Source organism: Leucopleurus acutus, assembly GCF_964270905.1.
Source record: "Leucopleurus acutus genome assembly, chromosome: 11".
Taxonomy (NCBI): Eukaryota; Metazoa; Chordata; class Mammalia; order Artiodactyla; family Delphinidae; genus Leucopleurus; species Leucopleurus acutus.
In genome coordinates, this window is record NC_139152.1 from 62,099,800 (window position 1) to 62,125,609 (window position 25,810).

General features: G+C 35.0%; 1 protein-coding gene across 4 annotated transcripts in view; it reads right to left on the reverse strand.

Annotated features, from left to right (window-relative positions):
- Positions 1-25,810, reverse strand: part of OSBPL8 (oxysterol binding protein like 8) — a 186,082-nt gene that overhangs the window by 25,928 nt on the left and 134,344 nt on the right. For all 4 annotated transcript variants that reach the window (XM_082850827.1, XM_082850825.1, XM_082850826.1 and 1 more), the window contains 9 exons: positions 24,296-24,380; positions 22,644-22,815; positions 19,081-19,318; positions 18,284-18,468; positions 14,921-15,002; positions 14,527-14,625; positions 12,982-13,078; positions 3,607-3,705; positions 690-787 (listed from right to left, as the gene is read on the reverse strand). In XM_082850827.1, coding sequence (XP_082706953.1) covers positions 690-787; positions 3,607-3,705; positions 12,982-13,078; positions 14,527-14,625; positions 14,921-15,002; positions 18,284-18,468; positions 19,081-19,318; positions 22,644-22,815; positions 24,296-24,380 — 1,155 coding nt within the window. The remainder of the gene's footprint in view (positions 1-689; positions 788-3,606; positions 3,706-12,981; positions 13,079-14,526; positions 14,626-14,920; positions 15,003-18,283; positions 18,469-19,080; positions 19,319-22,643; positions 22,816-24,295; positions 24,381-25,810) is intronic.

Genomic DNA, 25,810 nt, shown 5'->3' on the forward strand with positions numbered 1-25,810 from the left:
GTCTGACTACCTTAAAGTTCCCATGATGTGAGGAAGACAAACCACATGAAAAAGTCATGTTTACAGGTGCTCAGATCTGCAGTCCTAGTCTTTCAGTCATCCCAACATGTGATGACTTACATGTCATCAGACATGTAAGTGATGAGCCTTCAGATGTTACCAGGCCCCAACTGTTGAGTCTCTCATAGCCTGAAAGTCTTCCTAACTGTTGCCTCAGCCATTATGTAGCAGAGATAAGCCATCCCCAATATGCCCTGTCCAAATTCCTGGCCCACAGGACTCCTAAGGAACAGAACATAGCTGTTTCTAAGCTCGTGAGTTTTAAGAATAAAGTGTTAGGTGGAAATAGTAAATAATAAAACTGTTAGTGTACACAGCATAGCTCAAGCTGATACATGCTTTTCTTGGGAGGGTACATACTTTTTGGTATTCTATAAAGCAATGTTTCAATTTACTAAGAAATTTCCATTCATCCTCTTCTTAAATCTCTTATTATAGTGCCAACAGTTTTATTAATTAAAAACAACAAATCATGGCTTTCTGTTGATTTGGATCTTCCAAGGCTGCCCTTTCATGAATTCTATGCTCTTATATTTAGTTTTTAATTAGAAACTAAATCATGCTTTGTTCAATATACATCGTATAGCTCTTCTTTAATTAGATGATACCTCCTATCATTCTCTACTAACCTTTAGTTTGAATTCAAGTATTGCACTGTATCCAGTTTTTTGACATGTAATATTGACTGTTCCACCAAGCTCCAGTGTCATTGTGCCATAAAGAATTCCTAAAGAAAAAAAACAATTTTGACAAAAGGTTAAAGAGAAAGAGAGAGAGACTGGCTAATAACAAGTAGAACTTTATAATCTAATCTTCTAAGAGAAATAATTCAAGAGGATTCTGTCCTACTCAATTACAATCCATAATATGCACATAAAGTTGGTTCTGTAGGATTTGAATAGATAACAGTTGATCCACATTATTTCCAGAGTCTATATTTACAAATTTATATTCTCACTAAAATATATTAGTAATCCCAAAATCAATACCCACAGCATTTTTGCAGTCATTCATGGACGTGTGCAGAGTGGTGAAATATTTGTTGTCCAATGTGCACACTGAAGCTGAAGTCAAACAAGGTGAGACTCTTGACTTCTGGCTTCATTACTCATGTAGTAAACAAGTGTCTTTTCTGCAGTATATTTAGTGCCACATTTTTGTGTTTTTTGTTGGTGATTTTACTATTTACAATGGCCCCCAAATAAGTGCTATCTGGTTTTCCTAAGCACAGAAGGTTGTGATGTACTTTATGGAGAAAATATGTACATTAAAGCTTGGTTCAGGCATGAGTTATAGTGCTGTTGGCTGTTAGTTCAATGCTAATGAATCAAAAGTATATATGTAATATGGTGTCTTTAAAAAGAAACAAAGTTATGCTTTGATTGGTTGATGAAAATGCTGTGACAAGAGGCTCACAGGAACCTAACCATGTGTTTCCTCTAGGAGCAACAGTTTAGTATTCATTAATTCAGTGTCTGTGGTGACTTTATAGGACATAAGTACTACAAATAACAAGAATCAACTGTATAAGTAAGATAAATTTAAAAATCTCTGTATTTTGGTTCTTGACTAAAAACAGTTGGAGAAATTCTGAGTTCGACGAGTTAAACAGGCTGTGTGTGTGTGTGTGTGTGTGTGTGTGTGTGTGTGTGTGTGTATCTGTTCTTGGACTAAACTTTTTTTTCCCCCAATGTTCATCATTCCCATAGTTTGTATATTTTTACTATGCATACATAGAAACCACATAAGCTCATTTTGCACACAATCATACTATACATATCTTTCTCCAATTTGATTTTTAAACTCAACATTTTAGATAGGATTTAAAACTTTTTCAAATTTTTTAATATAATTTTTAAAGGTTACTCTCCATTTACAGTTATTACAAAATCTTGGCTATATTCCCCGTGTTGTACAGTACATCATTGAGCCTTGAGCCTATCTTACCAATAGTTTGTACCTCCTAGTCCTCCACACCTATAATGCACCCCCCTCCCCAATGGCAACCACTAGTGTGTTCTCTGTATCTGTGAATCTGTTTCTTTTTTTGTTATATTCACTAGTTCATTGTATTTTTTAGATTCCATGTATTGAATATAAGTGATATCATACAGTATTTGTCTTTTTCTGACTTATTTCACTTAGCATAATGCCCTCCAAGTTGGACTAAACTCTTAAGGCAGCCTTTAATATGCAAATGCACAATGTTAATTTTCAAGAGAGGAACAGACTATGCAATGCTTCTCATATTTATTTGGCTATGGAATTCTTATTTTATACAACAATTTGAGACTAGTGATTTGGAGAACACATCTTAGAAATTACACGAAGGTAGAAAATAATCATTTCCTCATTCACAAGGGGTTATGATCTCTCCTTTTTTCCATGCAATAAAAACACTGCTATGAAAAAAAAAATTTTCCCTGTTGCTATTTGGGTATGACATTAGGTATCTCTCTACATGAAATATCATTTTATTTATTCTAAATTATTTAAAATTTAAAAGTATATTTCTCATCAATTCATTTCATGATTTCAGATATTTCACTTCATGTCTATTTCAAGAACCACACATGAAACTCAAAGAATTACCTAGCCTGAGGTCACAAGTTGGCAGTCCTGCACAGTGGATGGGAGTCAACAAGCCTAGAGTTTAGTCTCAGCATTCTTACTAACTAGCTGGTCTGGCTTTAGATAAGATTCTTAACCCTCCTGGTTTTTTCATCTGTGAAATGAGGTCATATTAAATAATTTCTATGTTTTCATGAATCAGTTCCTAAAATAGAGGATAATTACCCTAAAAAGTTATTTTTAAGAAATGGGTTGGAAAGAAGGGTAAAGATAATGACCAAGCTGAGTGTTTAAGATGATGCCATATAGCATAGCAGTGCAGATTGCAGAGCTGTGTGATCTCAGGCAAATTAACCTCTTTCTGCCTTATCCTCCTCGTTCATAAAACAGGGATAATATTACCTACTTTATAGGGCTGCTGGAATGATTAAATGAGTTTATAAATGTAAAGTGCACAGAATAGTTGGGTGCCTGGCCTGTTTTAAATGATAGTTATTATTTAATACTTTTATCTGTATACTAAATAATGGGGAAAAAGCATAATACATTAATTTTTAACAAACTGCCAAACAAGGATTAGAAAAAATTTTAAAGAACTTGTTACAATGAAAAGCAGTGCATTAAAATTTTAAAAAGGGGTGGTGGTGCAAGAAGATAAAAATCACTTTTGAGGATTCGGAAATAGCGGTCAGATTCATCAAATTTTACAACTCGTAGACAAGGCAAATGAAATTCCATTATTATAAATCAGCCTCTTCCAAATAAAGTATGTGTCACAAAAAATCTACTGTGGTGAATTAATTCATCATAGAAATATTCAGCAGATGATAACAGTGATCTCAAGTATCTGTAAACCAAGGACACTTTCAAACAAAAGGCTGACTCCATCAACCTCAAAACATAAATTACAGTCAAATACACTTACTTAAAAAGAAGGTTTAAAAAAAACCTAACTCAAGTATAGAAAATATTTACCTTTACAATGAGCATATGGCATTGTCATCGCATAATCTTCGCCTCTATTCAAGAAAGTTAACCGTGCTTCTCCTTCTAATAGTGCAGATAATGAGTTTCCTGAAATAAATATTGTTTTTTAAGTTTCACAAAAATAATTCAGCCAATTCAAAACAAACAAAACATATTTAGGACACCTACCAGATATCTACAGTGGAATGTCTTAAAAATGTCTCAGTCTCAATGTGTCCAAACATATATTTGTTGTCTTATACCCAAAACATATTCGATCCATGTTCCTATTCTTACAAAACGAGTACTTTTAAAAGGTACTCGTTATATGTTTGTTGTGTTATTTTACATGAGGCTCTTAAAAAAAATCTTAAACATGTAGAACATGCAGTAAAACACTATTTCACTGTATAGCTTAATATGCCCTTTTTTGAATAAAAACATTATTTCTTATCTGTAAGACACATTACTTCGTTAAATCCCAAGCTTTAAGTACATATAATTGATATAATAATACTATGGCTAATTTAGAAAAAATTTAAAATATGCATAACCCACCAAAATGCAATTGATGATAAAATTTCATGGTATTTTCTTCTAGCTTTTCATATATATATAAATATATATATTTCCCCCATTGAGAGCTTTATTGAAGTATAATTTACATACAGTAAGTGACCCATTTTAATGGTGCATTTTGATAGTCTTAGCAATTGTATCCAGTCACGTAACCTCCACCAGCACAATCCCTGATCCTTGGCAGTCAATCTTTTCCTCCAGCCCAAGGAAACCACTGGTCTGGTTTCTATCACTACAGTTTGGCCTATTTTAGAATTTTGTATAGATGGCATCATAGAATATGTAGTTTATTGTGTCTGATTTCTTTCATTTAGCAAAATATTTTTCAGACTCATCCATGTTATTGTATCATCATTTCATGCCACTTTAACAATACTGAAAAATCTAATGTATGAACATAGTATCTCTCTCCATTTACTTATCTTCTTTAATTTTCCTCAGCAATGCTTTGTAGTTTTCAGTGTACAGGTCTTATATATCTTTCATTAAATTTACTCTTAAATATTTTATTTTTAAGATATTATTGTAATCAGAGTTGTTTTTTAAATTCCATTCTGCAAGTGTACATTTCTAGTATATAGAAATACAATTGATTTTTGTATTTTGATCATGTATCCTATAACCTTACGAAATTCACTCATTAGTTCTAGTAGTATGGTGGTATATTTTAGAGGATTTTCTATATAGATCAGGTATGTATGTGGTTTAACTTCTTCCTTTCTAATCTGTATGCTTGTTCTTTAACTTGTCTACTGCATTGGCTAGGACTTCTAACAGAATTTCATACAGAAGTGGTGAGAGTGAATATGCTTGCCTTGTACCTGACCTTAAGTAAAAATTGTTCTATTTTCAACATAAGAGTATTAAGTTGGCTATTTATTTTTCATAGATACCTTTAATCTAGTCCTAGTTTGTTGAGAGCTTTTATCATGAATGGGTATTGAATTTTGTCAAATGCTTTTTCTGAATCTATTAAAATGATATGATTTTCCTTTATTCTATTAATATGAATTACACTGATTGTTTTTCAGGTGATATGCCAACCTTGTATTTGTGAGATAAACCCCACTTGATCATGATATATTATCTTTTAAATATATTGATCATGACATATATCATTTTTAGATATCCAATTATGTGTGTGTATTACCGTTTATATATATTGATTTGTTACTAATTTGTTAAGGATTTTTGCAGGTATATTCAAGAAAGATGTTGATCTACAGTTTTCTGATAATGTCTGGTTTGGGGATAATGTCTGGCCTCATAAAATAGCTGAAAAGTGTTTCCTCCTCTTCTATCTTCTGTAAGAAGCTGTACAGAATTGGCATTATTTCTTCCTTAAATATTTACAAGAACTCAAAATATCTGGGCCTGGACCATAACTTTTTTATAATTCTTTTTTAAATTAATTATTTTTGGCTGCATTAGGTCTTCTTTGTTGTGTGTGGGCTTTCTCTAGTTGCAGTGAGCGGGGGCTACCCTTTGTTGCAGTGCGCTGGCTTCTCACTGCGGTGGCTTCTCTTGTTGCAGAGCACGGGCTCTAGGCGCGTGGGCTTCAGTAGTTGTGGCTCGCGGGCTCTAGAGCACAGGCTCAGTAGTTGTGGTGCACGGGCTTAGTTGCTCCACGGCATGTGGGATCTTCCCAGACCAGGGCCCGAACCCGTGTCCCCTGCATTTGCAGGTGGATTCTTAACCACTGTGCCACCAGGGAAGCCCTGGACTATATCTTTGAAGGAAGATTTAAAATTACTAATTCAATTTCTTCCACTGATTTAAGGCTATTATAATTTTACATTTCTTCTTGGGTCGGTTTTGGTAATTTGTGTTTTTTAAGGGATTTGCCTGTTTCATCCAAGCTGTCAAATTTATTGTCATAAAATTATCCATAATATTTCCTTATCATCTTTTCAGTGTCTGTAGGATCTGTAGTGATTCTGCTCATTTTATTCCTGATTTGTATTCTTTATTTTGATCAGTCTAAAAGCAACTCTTGGGTTCCCTGATTTTCTCAATTGTCTGTCCACTTTCTACACTGATGTCTGCTCATTATTATTTCCTTTCTTCTACCTACCTGAAATTTGATTAGCTTTTTCTAACTTCATAGGGTAAAAAGTTAGATCACTGATTTGGTTCTTTCTTTTTTTCTAATTTAAAGTTATAAATCTCTCTCTAAGCACCCCTTTTGCTGTATCCTACAAATTTTGATATGCTGTATTTTCATATCATCTAGTCTTAAATATTTTCTAATTTCTCTTGTGATTTCTTCTTTGGCCCATGAATTATTTAGAAGTGTGTTATTTAATTTCTAAATATTTGGAGTTTACCTCGATATCTTGTTATTTATTTCTAATTCTATTTCATAAAGGTTGCAGAACATATTCTGTATGACTTCCATCTTTTGAAATTTATGGAGAGTTGTTTTATGGTCAAACATGTGATCTATACCAGTGAAAAACCATATGTGTACTTGAACACAATGTGTATTCTGTAACTGTTGCCTGTAATGTTCTAGAAATATCAATTAAGGTAAGGTGTTGATAGTGTTTTTCAGGTCTATATGTCTTTGCTTATATTTCATCTAGTTGTCTTATCATCTGCTGAGGAGACAGTGTTAATCTAAATATGATTTTGGAATTGCCTATTTCTCCCCCTAATTCTGTTTTTGCTTCATGTATTTTGAGGTTCTATGATTTGATATACATTTGTGATTATTATGCTTTCCTGACGTACTAAACCCTTTATCATTATGAAATACTCCTTTTTTATCTCTTTAAAACTTTTTGTCTTAAAAGTTTATTAATATAGCCACTCAATCATACTTGAACTTGATGTTCACATAGTTTAGCTTTTAATTTTTTCTATCCATATACTTTCAACCTATTTGTGTCTTTACACTTAAAGTGGATCTATCCTTGCTGTTTTATTCAATCTGACAATCTGTCTTTAAATTGGATTATTTTGACCATTAACACTGATATAATTACGATGGGTTTTTTATCTGCCATGTTACTGTGTATTTTCTATTGTTCCTCTCTGATTTTTATGCCTTGATCAAGCTTTCCTGCTACTTTAAAAAATAATTTGAATTTTTTTTTAGAATTTCATTTCAATAATTTTATTGGCTTTTTACTTATGCTTGTCATTATTGTGTGGATGTGTGTATGCTCATGTGCACACGCACATGCTCTAAAATAGCGTTTCTCAACAGTGGCGCTACTGCTATTGGGGCTGGATAATTCTTTGTTGTGGTGGGTTGTCCTGTGCATTGTAGGATATTTAGCAGCATCCCTGGCCTCAAACTACTGGATATACCAACTGGAAAACCAAAATATCTCTGGCCATTGCCAAATGTCTCCTGGGCCCCAAAGTTGAGGACCAGTGCTTTAGGGATTGCAAATATTTATCTTTAAAATTTCACACGCCACTTACAATTAAATTAACCACGTTTATAAAATGTAGAAACTTTGCAATCTGTATGTCCACTCTCCTTTAAGCCTTTATGCTATAGTTATATCTGCATATGCTATAAAATTCACAAGGCAATGTTAACATTCTTTGTTTTGAACAGTAATATATATTATAAACAAATTGAGAAGAAAAAGTAAGAAAAAATGTCTTTTGGATTTACTAGATACTTATTTCTTACACTCTTCTGTCCATTCTGAGGATCTGGGTTTTTATCTAGTATCATTTACCTTTAGCTTGAAGAACTTTATTTAGCTTTTCTTGTAGTATGACTCTTCTGGCAACAAATTCTTTTAGTTTTATTTTATCTGAAAATGACTTTATTCTTGAAGAATATTTTCTTTCAACACTATAGAGATGTTCCATTTCCCTGAGTTCTTCACAGATTCTAATAAGAAGTTGGTCATTACAGAATCATTATTTCCCTGAATGTATTATACTGCTTTTCTCTTCTTGTTTTCAAGATTTGTCTTTGATCTTTGGCTTTAAATAGTTTGAGTACATTGTGTCTTGGCTTAGCCATCTTTTTTGTTTTTTTTCCCTAACCACTAGACTGTCAGGAAATTCCCTGTATTGCCTTCTCTAGGACATTGATGGATTCCCACTCCACCAGTTTTCTAGAACTCGAAGTTAAAGAAGTGGGAGTTGGGAACTTCTCTGGTGGTCCAGTGGTTAAGACTGCACTTCCACTACAGGGGGCATGGGCTCAATCCCTGGTTGGGGAACCAAGATCCCGCATGCATTGGTTTAGCCATCTTAATGTTTATTCTGCTTGGTATGCTTTGAGCATCTTGAATGTGTAAATTTATACCTTTCGTTATATCTGGAAAACTTTTGCATCAACTCATTTTTTTTAACATCGTTATTGGAGTATAATTGCTTTACAATGGTGTGTTAGTGCCTGCTTTATAACAAAGTGAATCAGCTATACATATACATATATCCCCATATCTCCTCCCTGTTGCATCTCCTTCCCACCCTCCCTATCCCACCCCTCTAGGTGGTCAAAAAGTATCGAGCTGATCTCCCTGTGCTATGCGGCTGCTTCCCACTAGCTATCTATTTTACGTTTGGTAGTGTATATATGTCCATGCCACTCGTCCCAGCTTACCCTTCCCCCTCCCTGTGTCCTCAAGTCCATTCTCTACATCTGCGTCTTTATTCCTGTTCTGCCCCTAGTTTCTTCAGAACCAATTTTTTTTTTTTTTTTTTAGATTCCATATATATGTGTTAGCATGTGGTATTTGTTTTTCTCTTTCTGACTTACTTCACTCTGTATGACATACTCTAGGTCCATCCACCTCATTACAAATAACTCAGTTTCGTTTCTTTTTATGGTTGAGTAATATTCCGTTGTATATATGTGCCACATCTTCTATATCCATTCATCTGTCGATGGACACTTAGGTTGCTTCCATGTACTGGCTATTGTGAATAGAGCTGCAGTGAACATTGTGGTACATGACTCTTTTTGAATTACGGTTTTCTCAGGGTATATGCCCAATAGTGGGATTGCTGGGTTGTACGGTAGTTCTATTTTTAGTTTTTTAAGGAACCACCATACTGTTCTCCATAGTGGTTGTATCAATTTACATTCCCACCAACAGTGCAAGAGGGTTCCCTTTCTTCAAACCCTCTCTAGCATTTATTGTTTGTAGATTTTTTGATGAGGGCCATTCTGACTGGTGTGAGGTGATACCTCATTGTAGTTTTGATTTGCATTTCTCTAATGATTAGTGATGTTGAGCATCATCAATTCATTATTTTCCTGTTCCATTTTCTCTCCCCTTCTGGGACTCCAGTAACACATATGTTAGACCACATGATATTATATAACAGATATCTGAGGCTCTGTTCATTTTTTAATATAATTTTTCTCTGTGCTTTCCACATTGGATTTCTATTTATCTATTTACAAGCTCACTTATTTTCTTCTCTATCATCTCCACTCTGCTGTAAAGTTCACTCTATGAATTTTTAATTTAAAATACTGAATTTTTCAGTTCTAGAATTTCTATTTAATTTTTGAAATATATCTATTTCTACTTTTCTTCTAAGCTGTACAATTTTTTCATTCACTGTGACCATATTTTCTTTTACTTATTTAAGGGCACTTATTTTAGCCACTTAAAAATCCTTGTGTGCTACTTCCAACAGTATATCCTGGGGTTTGTCTCAGTTGATTTTCTTTTCCTTTGAGAATATGTTCCATTTTCCTGGGTCTTTAAGTTAGGTAATTTTGTATTCGATTCTGGACATTATAAATGTTGAGTTGTAGAGACTCTGAATTCTATTATTTTTCTCCAATGAAAGTTGTTCTTTTGTCTTAGCATGCAATTATTCGATTGGACTCAAATTACGAACTTTGGTTTTTTTTTTGGGTGGCAGTTTTGTTCTGGATTTAGCCAGAGAGGTAGGCAGAGAGAATTCAGGATCCCCTCTCTGGCTCTTTTACTTTTCAGGTTCCTGTTCTCTGTCCAGTGGCCACAGTTTCTCCAAATTTAGTGTTTGGTTCCCCAGGTCAGAAAGGCTGCAATGTTTCCACCAGTTTACCCTGCTAACTGTACCTGACCTGAGGCTGAAAGTCACGGAAACGAGGATTCATTCTGTATAATTTCTGTTGTATGACTGTGGACTTTCCACTAAATTGGCCTGCAATTGCTCTCTTGAATGTTTTCACGTATTAATAGCTGCTTTCTGTATTAGGGCCAGATGTCCAGAGGAGAAGGACTGGTCTAGTAGGACCTTATTCAGACACTGTTGTTCACATACATTCTTAACACATTTCTCTCTTAAAATCATTTCTCTCTTATTATATAGTATTCATAACCATACTATATCTTAAAATAACTGAATGTTCTCTTATTTTAAAGGAAATACTTGCTCTTTGTGGGAAAGTTGAAAAATCCAACGATAATTACCCATAATTCCATCATTCAGGTTAATCATGAAATCTTGATATAATTCCTTGCATCTTTTTTTCCTATATATGAATGTATACATGTTTTAAAGCAGAGTTGACTCAGAGCATATATGTACTCTGCTTTTCACTTAACATTATATCATAAGCCATTTCAGATTTTACTGCACATTAGAATTACCTGAGGAGATTGTAAAAATGTATATTCTTGGGCTTCCCTGGTGGCACAGTGGTTAAGAATCTGCCTGCCAATACAGGGGACAGGGATTCGAGCCCTGGTCTGGGAAGATCCCACATACCGCAGAGCAACTAAGCCCATGCACCACAACTACTGAGCCTGCGCTCTGGAGCCCACGAGCCATAACTACTGAGCCCGTGTGCTGCAACTACTGAAGCCCGTATGCCCAGAGTCCGTGCTATGCAACAAGAGAGGCCACCACAGTGAGAAGTCCACGCGCCACAACAAAGAGTAGCCCCCGCTCGCCAAACTAGAGAAAAGCCCCGCGCACAGCAACAAAGACCCAACGCAACCAAAAATAAAATAATATAAATAAATTTATATTAAAAAAAAATATACTTGAGCCCAGTGATTTTGATTTGGTAAGTCAAGATTGGGATTCAGGACTCCAAAATTTTAACTGATACTCTGATTATGAAATTGATGGTTTATGCATACCGTTTGAAAAACAAGAGCAGTTCTCCCAAATGATGATAAATTATTCAACCCATAGCAAAGTGACTAAGTACCTATATTTTATCTGCTCTGCAGAATATCAGAAAGCCATTTAAAAATGAATGGTTCTTAGGGCAAAGACTAGTGGTACAAGAAAAAACAGATCCATAGATCCAAGAAGATAGCCCTTGAAATAGAAAATAATGGCATTAAAAACCAGTGATAAATAAACCAAATACTAAGAAAATTTATTGGCTTTTGGGAAGAGAAAGTTGTGCTCTTGCTTCACTTCATACACACTATATACAAAGAAATAAATTTCAGGCAAACTAAAGAGCAGTGAAAGCATAAAAATATGAGAACATGTGAGCGACTTATTATATAAGCTGAAGAGAGAAAGGGTTTTCTAATTGTGACACCAAAAGCAAAAACCAGCAAAGGAAAAACTGATAATTTAGTACATCAAAATGTCAAGAGAGGGCTTCCCTGGTGGCGCAGTGGTTGAGAGTCCGCCTGCCGATGCAGGGGACGCGGGTTCGTGCCCCGGTCCGGAAGGATCCCACGTGCCGCGGAGTGGCTGGGCCCGTGGGCCGTGGCCGCTGAGCCTGCGCGTCCGGAGCCTGTGCTCCGCAGCAGGAGAGGCCACAGCGGTGAGAGGCCCGCGTACCGCAAAAAAAAAAAAAAAAAAAAAAAAAAAAAAAGTCAAGAGACTACTTGTTAAGAGGAATATACTCTACCCAGATGTCATTAAATTCAACTTAATTTAGATTCAAGAAAATGAACTAATTCCTAAAACAATATAAACTATCAAACTCTCCTAGCAAGAAGTTTCTGTATGGGCAAGTCAATAACCAAAGAAGAAATGAGGAAGTTACCAAAAAATTGTCCCTACAAAGTTTGAATTTAGTAAATTCTTTCAAATTATAAAGGAACAGATAGTTCTGATATACACAACTGTATGTACTATAACATAGAAAAAAGAAGGCCAGCTGCTGAAGTAATTGCAGAAAGTGAGCTATGTACCTGGTATTCAATAAAAATTCTACAAGGGTAGAACACATGTTCACTAAAGCCATTTAAACTATAGTCAGGGTAGGGGCATGGAGGGATGGAGGGTTCAGTGGGGAGGGAATAACCCAAATATACGTAACCTTCAGAAGAAAATGATCACCCTCTGAAACAAGCAAAATATAAAACTAGGCAAAAAAATCAAACCCAAAACCCAAACAAAGCAAGCATCAAGGGATGATTTGTTTGTTTGAATTGTCACAGATTTTAGATTAAGGTTTCCTACTGTACATATTTATTTTCCCTTGTACTTAAAAAAGTTTTTGTTAGTATGTTACTTGATCCAAGGTTAAATATCATTACTGACTGACCCTGGACTAAGTATTCTAACTGTATTTGGATGCTTTCTCCTCTTTTCAAAGACTAAAACAAAACAAAACATTATGGCCTAAAATGGTTAGCTGTAGTGGGCAATCATTATTCTGTCTTTTGATAAGTGGTACTTGTGGTAAATTTACACGTACGTGATGAACACTTACATAACATGAGTCATATCTCTATTTATGAATGAGCAAAGAAAAACAACAGAAAAAGAAAGGTCATTACCCAAGTAAAAATGGTAAAATGACCTATAAATTCCTGGCTGAAAACAGCCCAAGACATTGTCTGTATAAAAGCTCACCAGGAAATACTACCTTCCAGAAAAGCATATAGATTGAGACACGGGTAAACTCACCATAAAACTTGGACTTAGCCAGGATACTACCACTAAGGCAAAATCCATCTTTTCGGTTACTAACATAAAAGGCAGATATTGGTGGATGATGGGACACCTATTGAATACAGGAAAAATACATTAAAATATAATAATATAAGCATATTATTGTGATATTATCAAAAGTTCAAGCCTTAAAAGCATACTCTAATAATGAATTAAAAGAAACATTTGGTAAGTAGTAAAATTAAATATTGATGATTATAGTAACCAATCTCCAAGATGTATCTGAAGGAAACCCACCTCCTGGTATTCACACCGTTAAGGTGAGCTTCTCTTACACTGTACTAAAGTTAGTTTGTGTGGAAGTAATAGTATATCACTTCTGAAATTAGGTTATAATGCAGCATGTACCTTGGTGTGTGTGTGTCTCTCTCTCGAAGATCATTAGCTCTGAAAGGCCAGCTTCCATGTTATGAACAACTCTATGGAGAGGCCCATGTGACAAGGAACTGAGTACTCTTGTCAAAAGCCATGTGATGAGCTTGGAAGCAGAATCCTCCAGCCCAGGTAAGCCTTCAGATGATTGCAAAGCTGGCTGATATCTTGACCTCAACCTCAGGAGAGATCCCGAGCCAGACCACCCAGCTAAACAGTTCTCAGATTCCTGAACATCACTGCATGAGATAATAAATGTTTTTTGTCTTAAGCCATTAAGTTTTGAATTTGTTATACAGCAATGAATAACTAATACAGTGGCTATTCTTCATGTAGATTACTGAATAGACCGTAGGAAACTAACAAAAGCTTTAACAAATATTTTAATAATTAATATTGCAAAATGTATACATCATGTTTTTTTGAAATGAGACAAAACTAAAATCAAACGCTTCTCAACTTAGTGAAGAATTATAGTGAACTAAAATACAAGACAGTATAATCATTAATTTAAAAAAATTAATACAGATAAGTGGTTTCAATCTGAGGAGTATATCAAAATCTCTTGGGAAGAGGAAGGTTTTTCAAATAACACATAGTCCTCTCATCCTCCTTACATTCTGTATATGAAAGGTAAGCAGGTCAGGATTTGTTTAGATGAAGAATAGCTGGGAAGATATAATAGGGTGGGAGAATTAAATTTAAAAATAATGAGGCAAAAAGTGCAATATCAGATTACCTAATTGTGAATCTGTGGAGGGCTTAAAAAGGCATGTAATTTGAGATAAATTTAGAAAGATATGGAGGACCCTGGATGTCAGAGAAATGGGTGTAAATTTGATTTAGGAACTGGGGAACCACTGAAGTATTTGGTCCAAAAAAAGGAGGGGGGGCAGAGCAATAAAAATAAAGATTTATTTTTTATCGTAGGATTCCATGACTGTAAGAGAGTATGTAGCTTAAGAGTATGGTATTTAGTAGTCAGTACCACGAGGTTAAAATCTTACCAAATGTTCGCTAGTAAGAAAGGTTATAATCAACAGTGAGTTTACTGAGTTAACATTTTCTATAAAAAAATCTGAATAACTTCCAAATCAGTTTTATTTCTATAACATGGATTTCTAATACCTGTTCAGCAATATAAAAAGTTTTGCTGTTTGTTCTGGGATGAATCCACAAACAACGGAAAGTCTCACCAAGTATAGGATTATAAGGTTTCTTCAGTCCCTAGTAAAAAACATACAAGTTTCAAATTATAAATATGGAAGATTCAAAGTACTAACTTAAACCAGTCAAGATAGGCTTAACTGTATCATCTGGGAACTATCCTTATAAAATTTCCCAGTAGTAACATGAAATAAAATTAAATGACTTCAATCATAATACAGGTCTAAATAACCAAGTATTTTGCAATTCTGCTAACTGAAAGAGGCCCTGCAATGCAATTATTAATAAATAATCTAAAGATAACATAAAGAATAAAGAACACATATAAGGCTATAGAAAGTAAAACAAACATTACCTTTGGCTTTTTATAGAATCCTGACAAATACCATTTTACTACTTTCTTCAAACGGAAATAAGGATTTTCTTCAAGAGCAGCCCTAAAAAATAAAATGATATATGCAAAAATTTTACAGAACATATCACAAATTCTCCCTCATATTAATCAAGTCAACAATTGAATATGAGATATGACTGGAAAGCATAATTCATTTTCAAAATAGATCGCAAAAACAACCATATAAATCAGTTTGCAAGAATCACTTTTCATAATCTGGTTACTTTTCTGCCCATTTTTAACCCCATCTTTAGTCTTCAACCTCCCCTATGTGCTACCAACTGATTTTCCAGAGTGAACTAACTGTACAAATATAACAGATAATCAAAGAATAATTTTCATTTTAAAACAGGCATTTTCAAAAGCCATGACTCACCTGTCCCCTTGCCCTTCTGCTAATTCTATGAACATTGCAAAACACTGATTGTGTTTTTCAGGTGAATTCTGAGTTTGTATATATATATGTATATATGGCAATTTATTTATATTACCCCCTTCAAGCATGTCTGAAGGTCCAATCCAGATTTTTGAAGATGAAGTGTGAGATGGAAGAGGCTAGGCCTAGGCTCGCCGACAACTGTGCCAAGTTGAAAATACAGAACTTTTCGGGAGTTAACATCCCTCTGATTGCTCTCTTCTTTTCTTGGTTTAAATTCTCTTACTACACAATTTATTTACAGCTTTACATGTATGTAGAATGCACAGTTCAAAACTCAAAGCAATATAAAGAAGTACACAGTCTTGCTATTGCCCCATCTCTCCATACTCTTCCTACTTAACCTCCCATAGGCAACCTTTTTTTTTTAGCTGCTTCTTTTTTTTTTTTGGCCGCACCACGTGGCATATGGGATCTTAGTGCCCCGACCAGGGATCAACCAGGGATCTAACCCGCGCCCTCTGCAGTGGAAGCACAGAGTATTAACCACTGGACTGCCAGGGAAGTCCCTAGTTGCTTCTTTTCATATAGTTTTCTTGAAGTATAAAGAAGCAAATATAAATATGTAGTCTTTTTTTTCTTTGGCTGTGTTGGGTCTTCATTGTGGTGCGTGGGCTTCTCAGTGTGATGGCTTCTCTTGTTGCGGAGCATGGGCTTTAAGCACACGGACTTCAGTAGCTGCAGCATGGGGGCTCAGGAGTTGTGGCTCGTGGGCTCTCGAGCGCAGGCTCAGTAGTTGTGGCTCACAGGCTTAGTCGCTCTGCGGCATGTGGGATCTTCCTGGACCAGGGATTGAACCCGTATCCTCTGCACTGGCAGGAGGATTCTTAACCACTGTGCCACCAGGGAAGTCCCAAATATGTAGTCTTTTTCTTAAAAAAGGGGAACAAACTAAATGCATTCTTCTGTATCTTGTTTTACACACACACACACACACACACACACACACACACACACACTCCTGAAGATCCCTCCAAATCAGTTTATAGAGTTCTTCCTTAGTGTGGATGTACCATACATTACTTAACCAGTCAACTGTGGCTGGACACTTGAGTTATCTAACCTTTTGCTGTTCCAAACACTGCTGCAACAATTTTGTATATATGTCATTTTGTACACGTGGAGTTGTATCTGTAGGAGATATTCCCAGAAGCAGAATTACTGGATCAAAGGATTGAATACATTTATAATTTTGGTAGATACTGCCAGATGCCTTTCTAATGCACTGTGCTAGTTTGTATGACCCAACAGCAGTCTATGAGTGCCACACAACCTTGGCAACAGTGTGTTGCCAGAAGTGCAACCTTTTAATTTGGGAAAATGGTCATCTCTCAAGATCTTACTGTGATTCATAGGAACCTACCTCATATTCTGAGGGAAATACATTTCTAGATAGATAAAAGGAAGCAGAACTGGGGTATAAAAGCATCTAGATTTTTGGTCAAAGTGATGGATGGAAAATAGATCTTATTATGGTTTGAATTTGCACTTTTCTTATTTTAAGTGAAGTTTACATGTTTAAGGACTATTTTTTTTTTTTTTTTTTTTTTTTGCTGTACGTGGGCCTCTCACTGCTGTGGCCTGTCCCGTTGCGGAGCACAGGCTCCGGACGCGCAGGCTCAGCGGCCATGGCTCACAGGCCCAGCTGCTCCACGGCATGTGGGATCTTCCCAGACCGGGGCACGAACCTGTGTCCCCTGCATCGGCAGTCGTACTCTCAACCACTGCACCACCAGGGAAGCCCTTAAGGACTATTTTTATTACTTCATTTTTAAACTGCTTGGTCATTTCCTCCACTTCTTTTTCTATTAGGTTATTGATCATTTTCATTCACTAAGAACTTCTTTTCATAGAATTTCTTTTCATTCACTAAAATAAAAAGAGCCCTTTTTATTTTAGGGAGCTTAACAGTTCATTTATGACTTAATTTGCAAAAATCTCCCCCAGTTTACGAATTATCCTTTGAATCAGCTTGTTTTTTGTCATTCACTAAGAATTTCTTTTCATTCACTAAAATAAAAAGAGCCCTTTTTATTTTAGGGAGCTTAACACTTCATTTATGACTTAATTTGCAAAAATCTCCCACAGTTTACGAATTATCCTTTGAATCAGCTTCTTTTTTCTTTTTTTTGCAATGTTCATTAATGCAACTAATAGACTAATAATGCAATGAATAAACTGAATACAGGTATTAATGCAGAATCTAAAAATCAGGTCACAGGGCCAGAACCTAGTATCTTAGAAAACACAGTGCCTTGAAACTGCTGCTGGAATGGGGGCAGCAAGTGAAACTTGGAAAAGTATGATTGAACAAGAAACTGCTGGGAAAGAGGTAGGCAGCTCCTCCTCCACCTCCCTCATGCCTGCCTTCTTCAGAATTACTCCCAGGATCAGCTGGCAGGAAGAAAAGCAAAGGTGAGAGTGGGGATTTATGCCATGTGCCAGCAGTTAGTAGGATGTTCCAGTTGTGATAAGCTGCACATGCCTCACTGCATGCAGAGAGAATAAGCACAAACAAAAGCAGAAGCCCCAGGATGGGACCTGAAGGAGGACTTAGGTGGGGGAGAACCAAGAATGCCAACCAGCTCTCCCTGTGTTAGGTCAATGCACAGGTCAGGGAGCCTGTGATGGCAGTGCTGTCAAGGCAGGGGCAGAATTCCTGTCTTCCTCAAGCTTGTGATTTCTCCATTTGACCTCATAGATGGAAACATTACAGCAAAGTATTAAACCTGCTTCTTATTAAGGTCAACCACAGAAGTGGTGGAGAAGAGAGAGTGGCATCTCATTTGAGCCTGATTTTGGTACAGCATTACCACTGAAATCAGCACTCTGAAAATACTCGAAAACCATGAAGTATCTTTTATTTTAAGAAATGAGAATTTACTTACTCAGATAGGAAATCTGCATGATAGTAGTAATCTGAAAGTTTATCCAGGAAAGAACGGGGTTCCAAAATAAATGTAGGCAGAACCACCCTGGATAGGTCCATGCCAGGACGGACTTGTTTCAGTAGTGTCCAGATAAGGCTTTTGTTTTCTTCTGACACAGTTTCTGTTTGAGAAGCCTCACCTGCCTTTAGCAATTAACAAAAAATACTGAAATACTACATTTATTTCAGACACATAAATATGTAGATAAGACAGCTAATACTGAAAATATGAATCTTCTCTAAGACTATTCCAAGCAATCTTAAAATGTGAAAATAACCCATTAGGTAATAAGTCAACACCTATAAAATTTAGTAAAAGGGTAGTCGCAAGAGACACTAAATAAAGTGAATGATATATACAAAGAATCCATTACAAAAAAACATTATACTCTATTATTTTATACTATGTTTACTTCTATGCATTAGCAATAACAAGAAAGTTATAAATTCATGTTTCCCTACAATTTACTTTGTACCTGGCAATAACATCAAGGAGTATCTTATTTCAAAAGCAAACCTGAAGATGTAAACTCTAAATTTAATAGAATATATTGGTATTTGTGCGAGTATATGTGTTTAATTGTTTATAAATCTTGATATATTCATATGTATGCAACTTTTAAAATAAAATAGGCATTATATAAATACTATTCTCTTTCAGGAAAAGAAGAAATAGGTCACACAAATATCTTCAATTTCATCTGTAAATTTCCAAGAATTAGAAAACCAAAATCTCTGAAAATCACAGACTGTTACCTCTCCGAGTTCTTCATGGCTCTGTTCAGTGTAGGTAGTCTCCTTTAAAGGCTCAACAGGCTCAGGTTCAATGTATGAGTCATCTTGCCTTTCTGATGTATCTGTGTCACTTTCTTCACTTTTCCCCATCACCTCATTGTCAGACTCATCATGCTCTTGATCATTTTCTTTATCAGATTTATCAGAATACATATCTTGGTCCTTAAAATGCTGCCGTTCAATTTCACTATCATTTAACCTTAAGAGAAAGAATTATTAGGAGGAAGGATAAAGGAGTTTAAGAATATTTAATTTATAAATAAGAAGGATATGTAATACTTACTGAGAATTTACTATGTGAAGGGTACCATTCTAAGTGTTTTATATAGTTTAACTCATTTAATCATAAAATAGCCCTAAAAGTAAAATTATTACTCTCACTTCACAGATTAAAAAATGGAGGCACAGAGAAATTAAATTAAAACCTGGAAAATGCTAAAAGATGACACTCTGAGCTCTTTGCTTCTCTATCCTTTAGGTCTAAAATTTTCCAAAAGCAAAATTTTAGACTATTCCTTGCTAGATTTTTTTCTTAGTTTTACAAACATCATCACTTGAATCAACCTATCACTTCTGGTCTAAAGAAAAACTTCAAGACAAGACCACTAGATTATCAAGTGAACGCAAATGAATTATGACCTTCTACCTTAAAGGTCTCCAAAGTCACTCATAAGAAGTCCAAAAATAAAAGGAGAAATGTATAAGGTAATTATATCGATTTAATACTGGACTGAGGACTTCCTTGGTGGCAAAGTGGTTAGGAATCTGCCTGTCAATGCAGGAGACATGGGTTTGACCCTGGTTCGGGAAGATCCCACATGCCGCAGAGCAATGAAGCCTATGCTTCATGCAATGAAGCCACAACTACTGAGCCTGCATTCTAGAGCCCGTGAGCCACAACTACTGAGCCCCTGTGCCACAACTCTGAGCCTTCACCCTAGAGCCTGCGCTCCGCAACTACTGAAGACTGCGCACCTAGAGCCTGTGCTCCGCAATGAGAGGCCACCAAAATGAGAAGCCTGCGCACCACAACGAAGAGTAGCCCCCACTCACCGCAACCAGAGAAGGCCCACGCACAGCAACGAAGACCCAACGGAGCCAAAAGAAAGGAAAAAAAAACAACTGGATAGGCTTAACCTTGAAAAAAAACTCTATGGAGAACTGGAAATGGAAATTTCAGCTTAAGGAAATGAACCTATGGCCTAAAATTGTTAAGCTGCCATACCCAACCTTATTCTTACTTACAAGACTAGGGTTACTATTCTGCACAAAAAGGAAACAATTTTTTTTAAAAAAATCACTTCCAGAATCAAACATTTTTTTAGAAATTTCTTATTTAAGAAAGTATCTGTGGGTTTCGTTTGGTATAAAAAATTTGTAAAGTACTTTACAAAAGAATACATGGTGCCGTTATATATAATAATTGACATTTTAACAATGCTGAGATAAGTTTAACAGAGTAGTCCTATTTGATTCTCCTTTAGTCTCTATTTTTCCAAAATCTTCTTATGTTTGGATTTTAATCAGACAACTTCTAACAGAAATTCATTTTTTAGAATACTTATTTTCTTTTTTCTCCTTTACAATCATATATTGCTGTCTTTGCTTTCTTACCATCTAGTCTCTCCTTAATCCCTCACAATCTGTTTTTTATTTTCTCTTTTATTTTGTTTTATCCTCTCTCCCCTTTGGCAACCTGTCCAGTTTCAAGACTTCATCATTTCTATTTGATGATTTCTGTTTGATGATTTCCCATGCATGCAAGAATAAGCTTCAGATTCATGTTTTTAAACGCTTGGTTGACCGCATCTATATATACTGGGACCACTGCATCCTCAACATATCCAATATTTAATACATTATCTCCCAAATATGGTCCTTTTAAAAATTTTTTATCATCTTCCCAGTTACTCAGGCTTAAAACTTGGTAATCTTTTTTTAACTTTACCCGTTTCCTGTCTCTTACAACCAAGGAGACTCTAAGTCTCGAAGGTAGGCTCCCATCCTTCCTCATCTCTGCAACATCAGTTCCTAGCTCATTTTCTGTCATATATCCAAATGAACGTGTTCATATGTTGATTCTACTTAATGGTAAAATCTGTTATATTGATCCTCTCCCTGATTCCCTAGCTGGATATTATGTTTTCACCCTCTAAATTCTCCTGATCCTATATTACCCTAAGACATCTCTCCTTTGGTTGTTTATGTCATTCTTTTCTTCCTACTATTATAGTTGCCTGGCATTTTATCGCTTTCAAGCAAAACAAAACAAAACATCTCTCTAGGATTACATAGCTAGTAAACTGTTATACTGGATTCAAATTTAGGATCATATCTGATTCATTTTCCTATTCACAATGTGTTGAATTACAAAGAAAAGTGTATGGTATCTTACACAGAAAAGAGACTCAAAATTTTTTAATGAATAAATACGTGAAGCAGATGAATTTTAAGATCCCCAAATAAGAGCATTTAAGGATTACCTGGTATTCTATAATACCAGGGGAAAAGGCCCCAACAAAAACCCATTCCTATATCAGGTGCACCTCCCTCCCCCTCATCCTATCCCATTCAGACTCCTACACTAGGATAAAACAAAGCTCCAGATTATAGATCTGCAAAGAAAGGATGTAAAAGATAAGGTAATGGTGGTTTTATTTATTTATTTATTTTTGGCGGTTTTAAAAGAGAGTAAAGAAAAAGAGTTAAACAAAAGGATAGGAAAAAAAAAAAAGTTCAGCTCCGCTTACAGGGAAGCGAGGAGAGAAGCAGTCTAACTTTTAGGAGGGTAACGTCAATGCTGACAGAAATAAGTGGCTGCAGAGAAGCTGAGGGCTGGGGCCAGGGAGGAAAAGCTGAGGGCTGGGGCCAGGCAGGAAAAGCGGAAGTCTATTTTTCCTGCAAAGCAACAGAAGAGATCTGAACCTCAACCTTCGTTTCCTTGAAGAAAATTTTTTTTAGTATTAACTACAATGAATGCTTCAGGGGAAAAAAAAACCACAAATAGGATACAGTTCCAATTTGAAACACAATATAATAGGAGAATTCCACAAATACCAGGTAGAATAAGTCAAGTCCATTACAGAAAAAACAAAAAAGTGCTAATAGAACAACAGTAGAAGGACGGATTACATCTCATTTTTATGAGGCAAAGAAAGGCTTCGCATATGATATAATATTTGAGATTGAGATTGGCCTTGAAGAAAACACAGGAGTATGACGGAAGAAAAGAGCAAGGAGGACTAGACGTCATTCTTAATTGACGGAACACCAGGCACAAAGACAAGGTAGTTAGCATGGTTATATTTAGGAAAGAACAAGTAATTCATATTAGCTGGAATCAAGGAAATAACTCTCTACACCTCACCATAGCAACTCAACAAATTTTAAACCAGGCCATGGGGGTTTAAAGACAGCTAAGTTTCAATCCTAGATACAATACAAAAATTCTAGGCCTGCCAACTAACCTAGTGAATAACACAGTCTCGAAAATAATCACCAAATTAGTGGCAATATCTACTTACTGGAAGTTATCACCACTGTGGAGACTGTTAGCACGTAATAAGCCATACAAAGTCACATGTGTGCTCTCTGATGAGATGCTCAGGTCATGTTCCTTTCCTTCCCTGATCATTGTACGTTTAAGAAGACTAGAACATTTCAAAGCCAACTCCAAAGCATCCATCCAGCACCTTCCTAGAAAAAGACAGATTCATAAATAGTATAATTCAAGAAACTAGAAAAACTAGCATCCATCTTAATTTAACACTGTTAACTTTTAAACATACTATTATTTCTCTCAGAAACATGCACTGTAAAAATTAATTAGAATATAAAATCCTGCCAGGATGTCTTAATGAAATTTTTCAGTTTAATAAGTGCTTTTTACATTCTAAATATCTAGAAACCACTGGTAAATAAATAGCATTAACATACATTAGAAAATACATCTAATCTAAAATAAATGTACTTTATTTTTAAAAGCTTCAAACATTAACATGTAGAATAACTGAAGGTACCAAAAAGGTACATGAAATATACCTAAGGGATTATGTTTCCACTATAAACAAACTATCTAAAATAATATTTTGTTGTTGACAGGACATCTATCCCAGGTTTAGCACCAAAATTTTAAGTCAGAAAAATGCATTTACATTGTTGTGTTTCAGGTGCACAGCAAAGTGATCCAGTTATACATATACATATATCTATTCTTTCTGAAATTTTTTTTCCCATTTAGGTTATTACAGAATATTGAGCAGAGTTCCCAGTGCTCAACAGCGCTCAGCAGTAGGTCCTTGTTGGTATCTATTGTAAATATAATAGTGTGTATATGTCAATCCCCAAACTCCCAATTTATCCCTCCCCCCAATAATTTTATTTTTTTTAATTAAAATTTAGAACAGTACTAGTAGAAAAAAAAAGTTAATTGCTCTTAAAAGTCATATACATTTGTTTCAAGATATGGTGGCAATATCAGCCACATAAATCGTTTTCATAATGAAAGCTCATGCCTATGATATTTTAATTTAAAAAACAATCATCTAGTGAAAGTAAAGTTTAGAAGGTTACATGATTCCCTAGGCTAAGCTAGTCTACACTATAAAACATAAAAGTGAAGAAAAAATCCATTATCAATTATTAAAGTTACCTTGCTTTCATACAAATTATACCCTCCCTATATTTGTTTCAGGAATTAAATATTAAGTAATAAAGTACAGAATAGAAGTTTGTGTTTGAACGTCTTATGCAAAAAAGCAAAATAGTGTATACAGTGTCATGTTAATATTTAACGATAAAATATAAATAGTATTAAATGTACTTCTAAAATGACAAAACTTAATGAGTTACCACAGAGAATGCTAATCAAGTCAAAAAGGTGTTAATATGTCAATAAAGGATGAAGAAGAAAACTCCAGGCTGCTAGTTTATCACTCAATTATATAATGCTTCCTTCCTATTAGATTTCCCCATTTGTCAACCAAGTTGATGATACATTTAGTGTTCTAGGCAATTTATGATTATAATACGTCTGCTGCAAATTCCATACTAAATGCAGATTTCCCAAAGGAAAATGCAGCGATCTATAAAAGTATAAATCTATAAAAGTATATAGTATATTTTTAAGTGACTCTTAAAAATAAGGACCAAAATCCAATCCATCATTTGTATTTACCATCTGACTCTGAAGTAGCTCGGATGATCAAATAACTGCTAGGTAAGGGCTGAGTTATGGATCCAACTGCTTCACCTTTTGGACCCTTAAAAGCAGAATAAACAAAATAAATGGTGTACAGTATTATGAGATCTCAACTTTATATTATTCATAATTATCTGTAATAATCTAAGTGAGGCATGGATTATAATTTTTAAAAACAAACAAGCTTTAATTTCATGCTTCTTAAGAAAGCAAATGTTAAGTACTGAGGAAAGCTTTCCTCTTCCACAAAATTTACCTCCTTACCAGAAAACTGAACTTATAGTTAACATTAAGCATTATCTCTGCATATTGTTCACATATTAAAGAGAAACCTAAAATTTCCCATATGAGACCAAATTTTAATTTAACAGAGAATTTCCATACTACAGAAACTATTAGATGAGAAATACTAAATTTCTGGAAGCCTAAAGAAACAGCTGGAAACTTATAAGAAAAAGAGAAATGAATTTTTACTAGGTCCAGGGAAAAATAATTTTTTAAGTTGTCAGATCAAAGAATAAAATGGATTTTAAGAAGCATAAACATTAGGAGGTAAAGATGGACATTTAAAGTGAAAAAAGTAGAAACAAATCAATACGATTTTAACAAATCCTATAATACCCCTTGGGTATTTTCAAATGGCTTTATAATTTATGGTCTAGTTCCTAGAACCAGTATAGAGTAGGACCTTGAGTCAGACTGCCTGGGTTTCAATCTTGATTCCATACTAGAAAAATTACTTAAGTAACCTCTTTAGGCCTCAATCTCTTTATCTGGGTAATGGGGGATATTTGTATCCTCCTTACAGGAAATTTGTATCCTCCTTATCTCGTACCTTACAGGCACGAGAATTAAAAAAAGATTCCATATAACATGCTGAAAAGAGTCCCTGACACAAAGTAAAAATTTATAAACATTACTCTTTCCTAAGCATAGACATTGACTTTTAAGCTGCTTAAACAATGTCCTAAGTAGGTTTTGCTTGTGAAGAATATTCTGATGTTCATATAATTGTACAAATTTCCCTCCCACCAATATCTGGAATGAAATAACTTGACATTATAAGTATCTTTTAATGATTTTAAAATTCATTATAATTCTTACAATGCCTAAAAATAGTAGTAAAGAATAAATAATATACATATAAAAGATTTTGAAAGTAATTTTTTTTCACTTCAGAATGACATAATACAGAAATACCAGAGGTTTCATGGGTTAAATTCTTTCCCCTGTGGGAAGTATATAATCTCAGAATAAAACTAACTCTGTAACCCTAAATTTATTCCTGCTATGATTCCACACTACTGCAATAAAGGTTAAAAGCCCAGGTCTTTTCCTAGGTGTCTGTATATTGCCTAATTAAGCAATACCCAACAAATTAAAAAGCTGAAGCTACATTTAGTTCTAATCTCAATTAGGTTGTTTACCTAAAGGAGGAGTCCCAAAACCTTTATTCAAGTGTAATTGACTTTAGAAACTAAAACAATGATC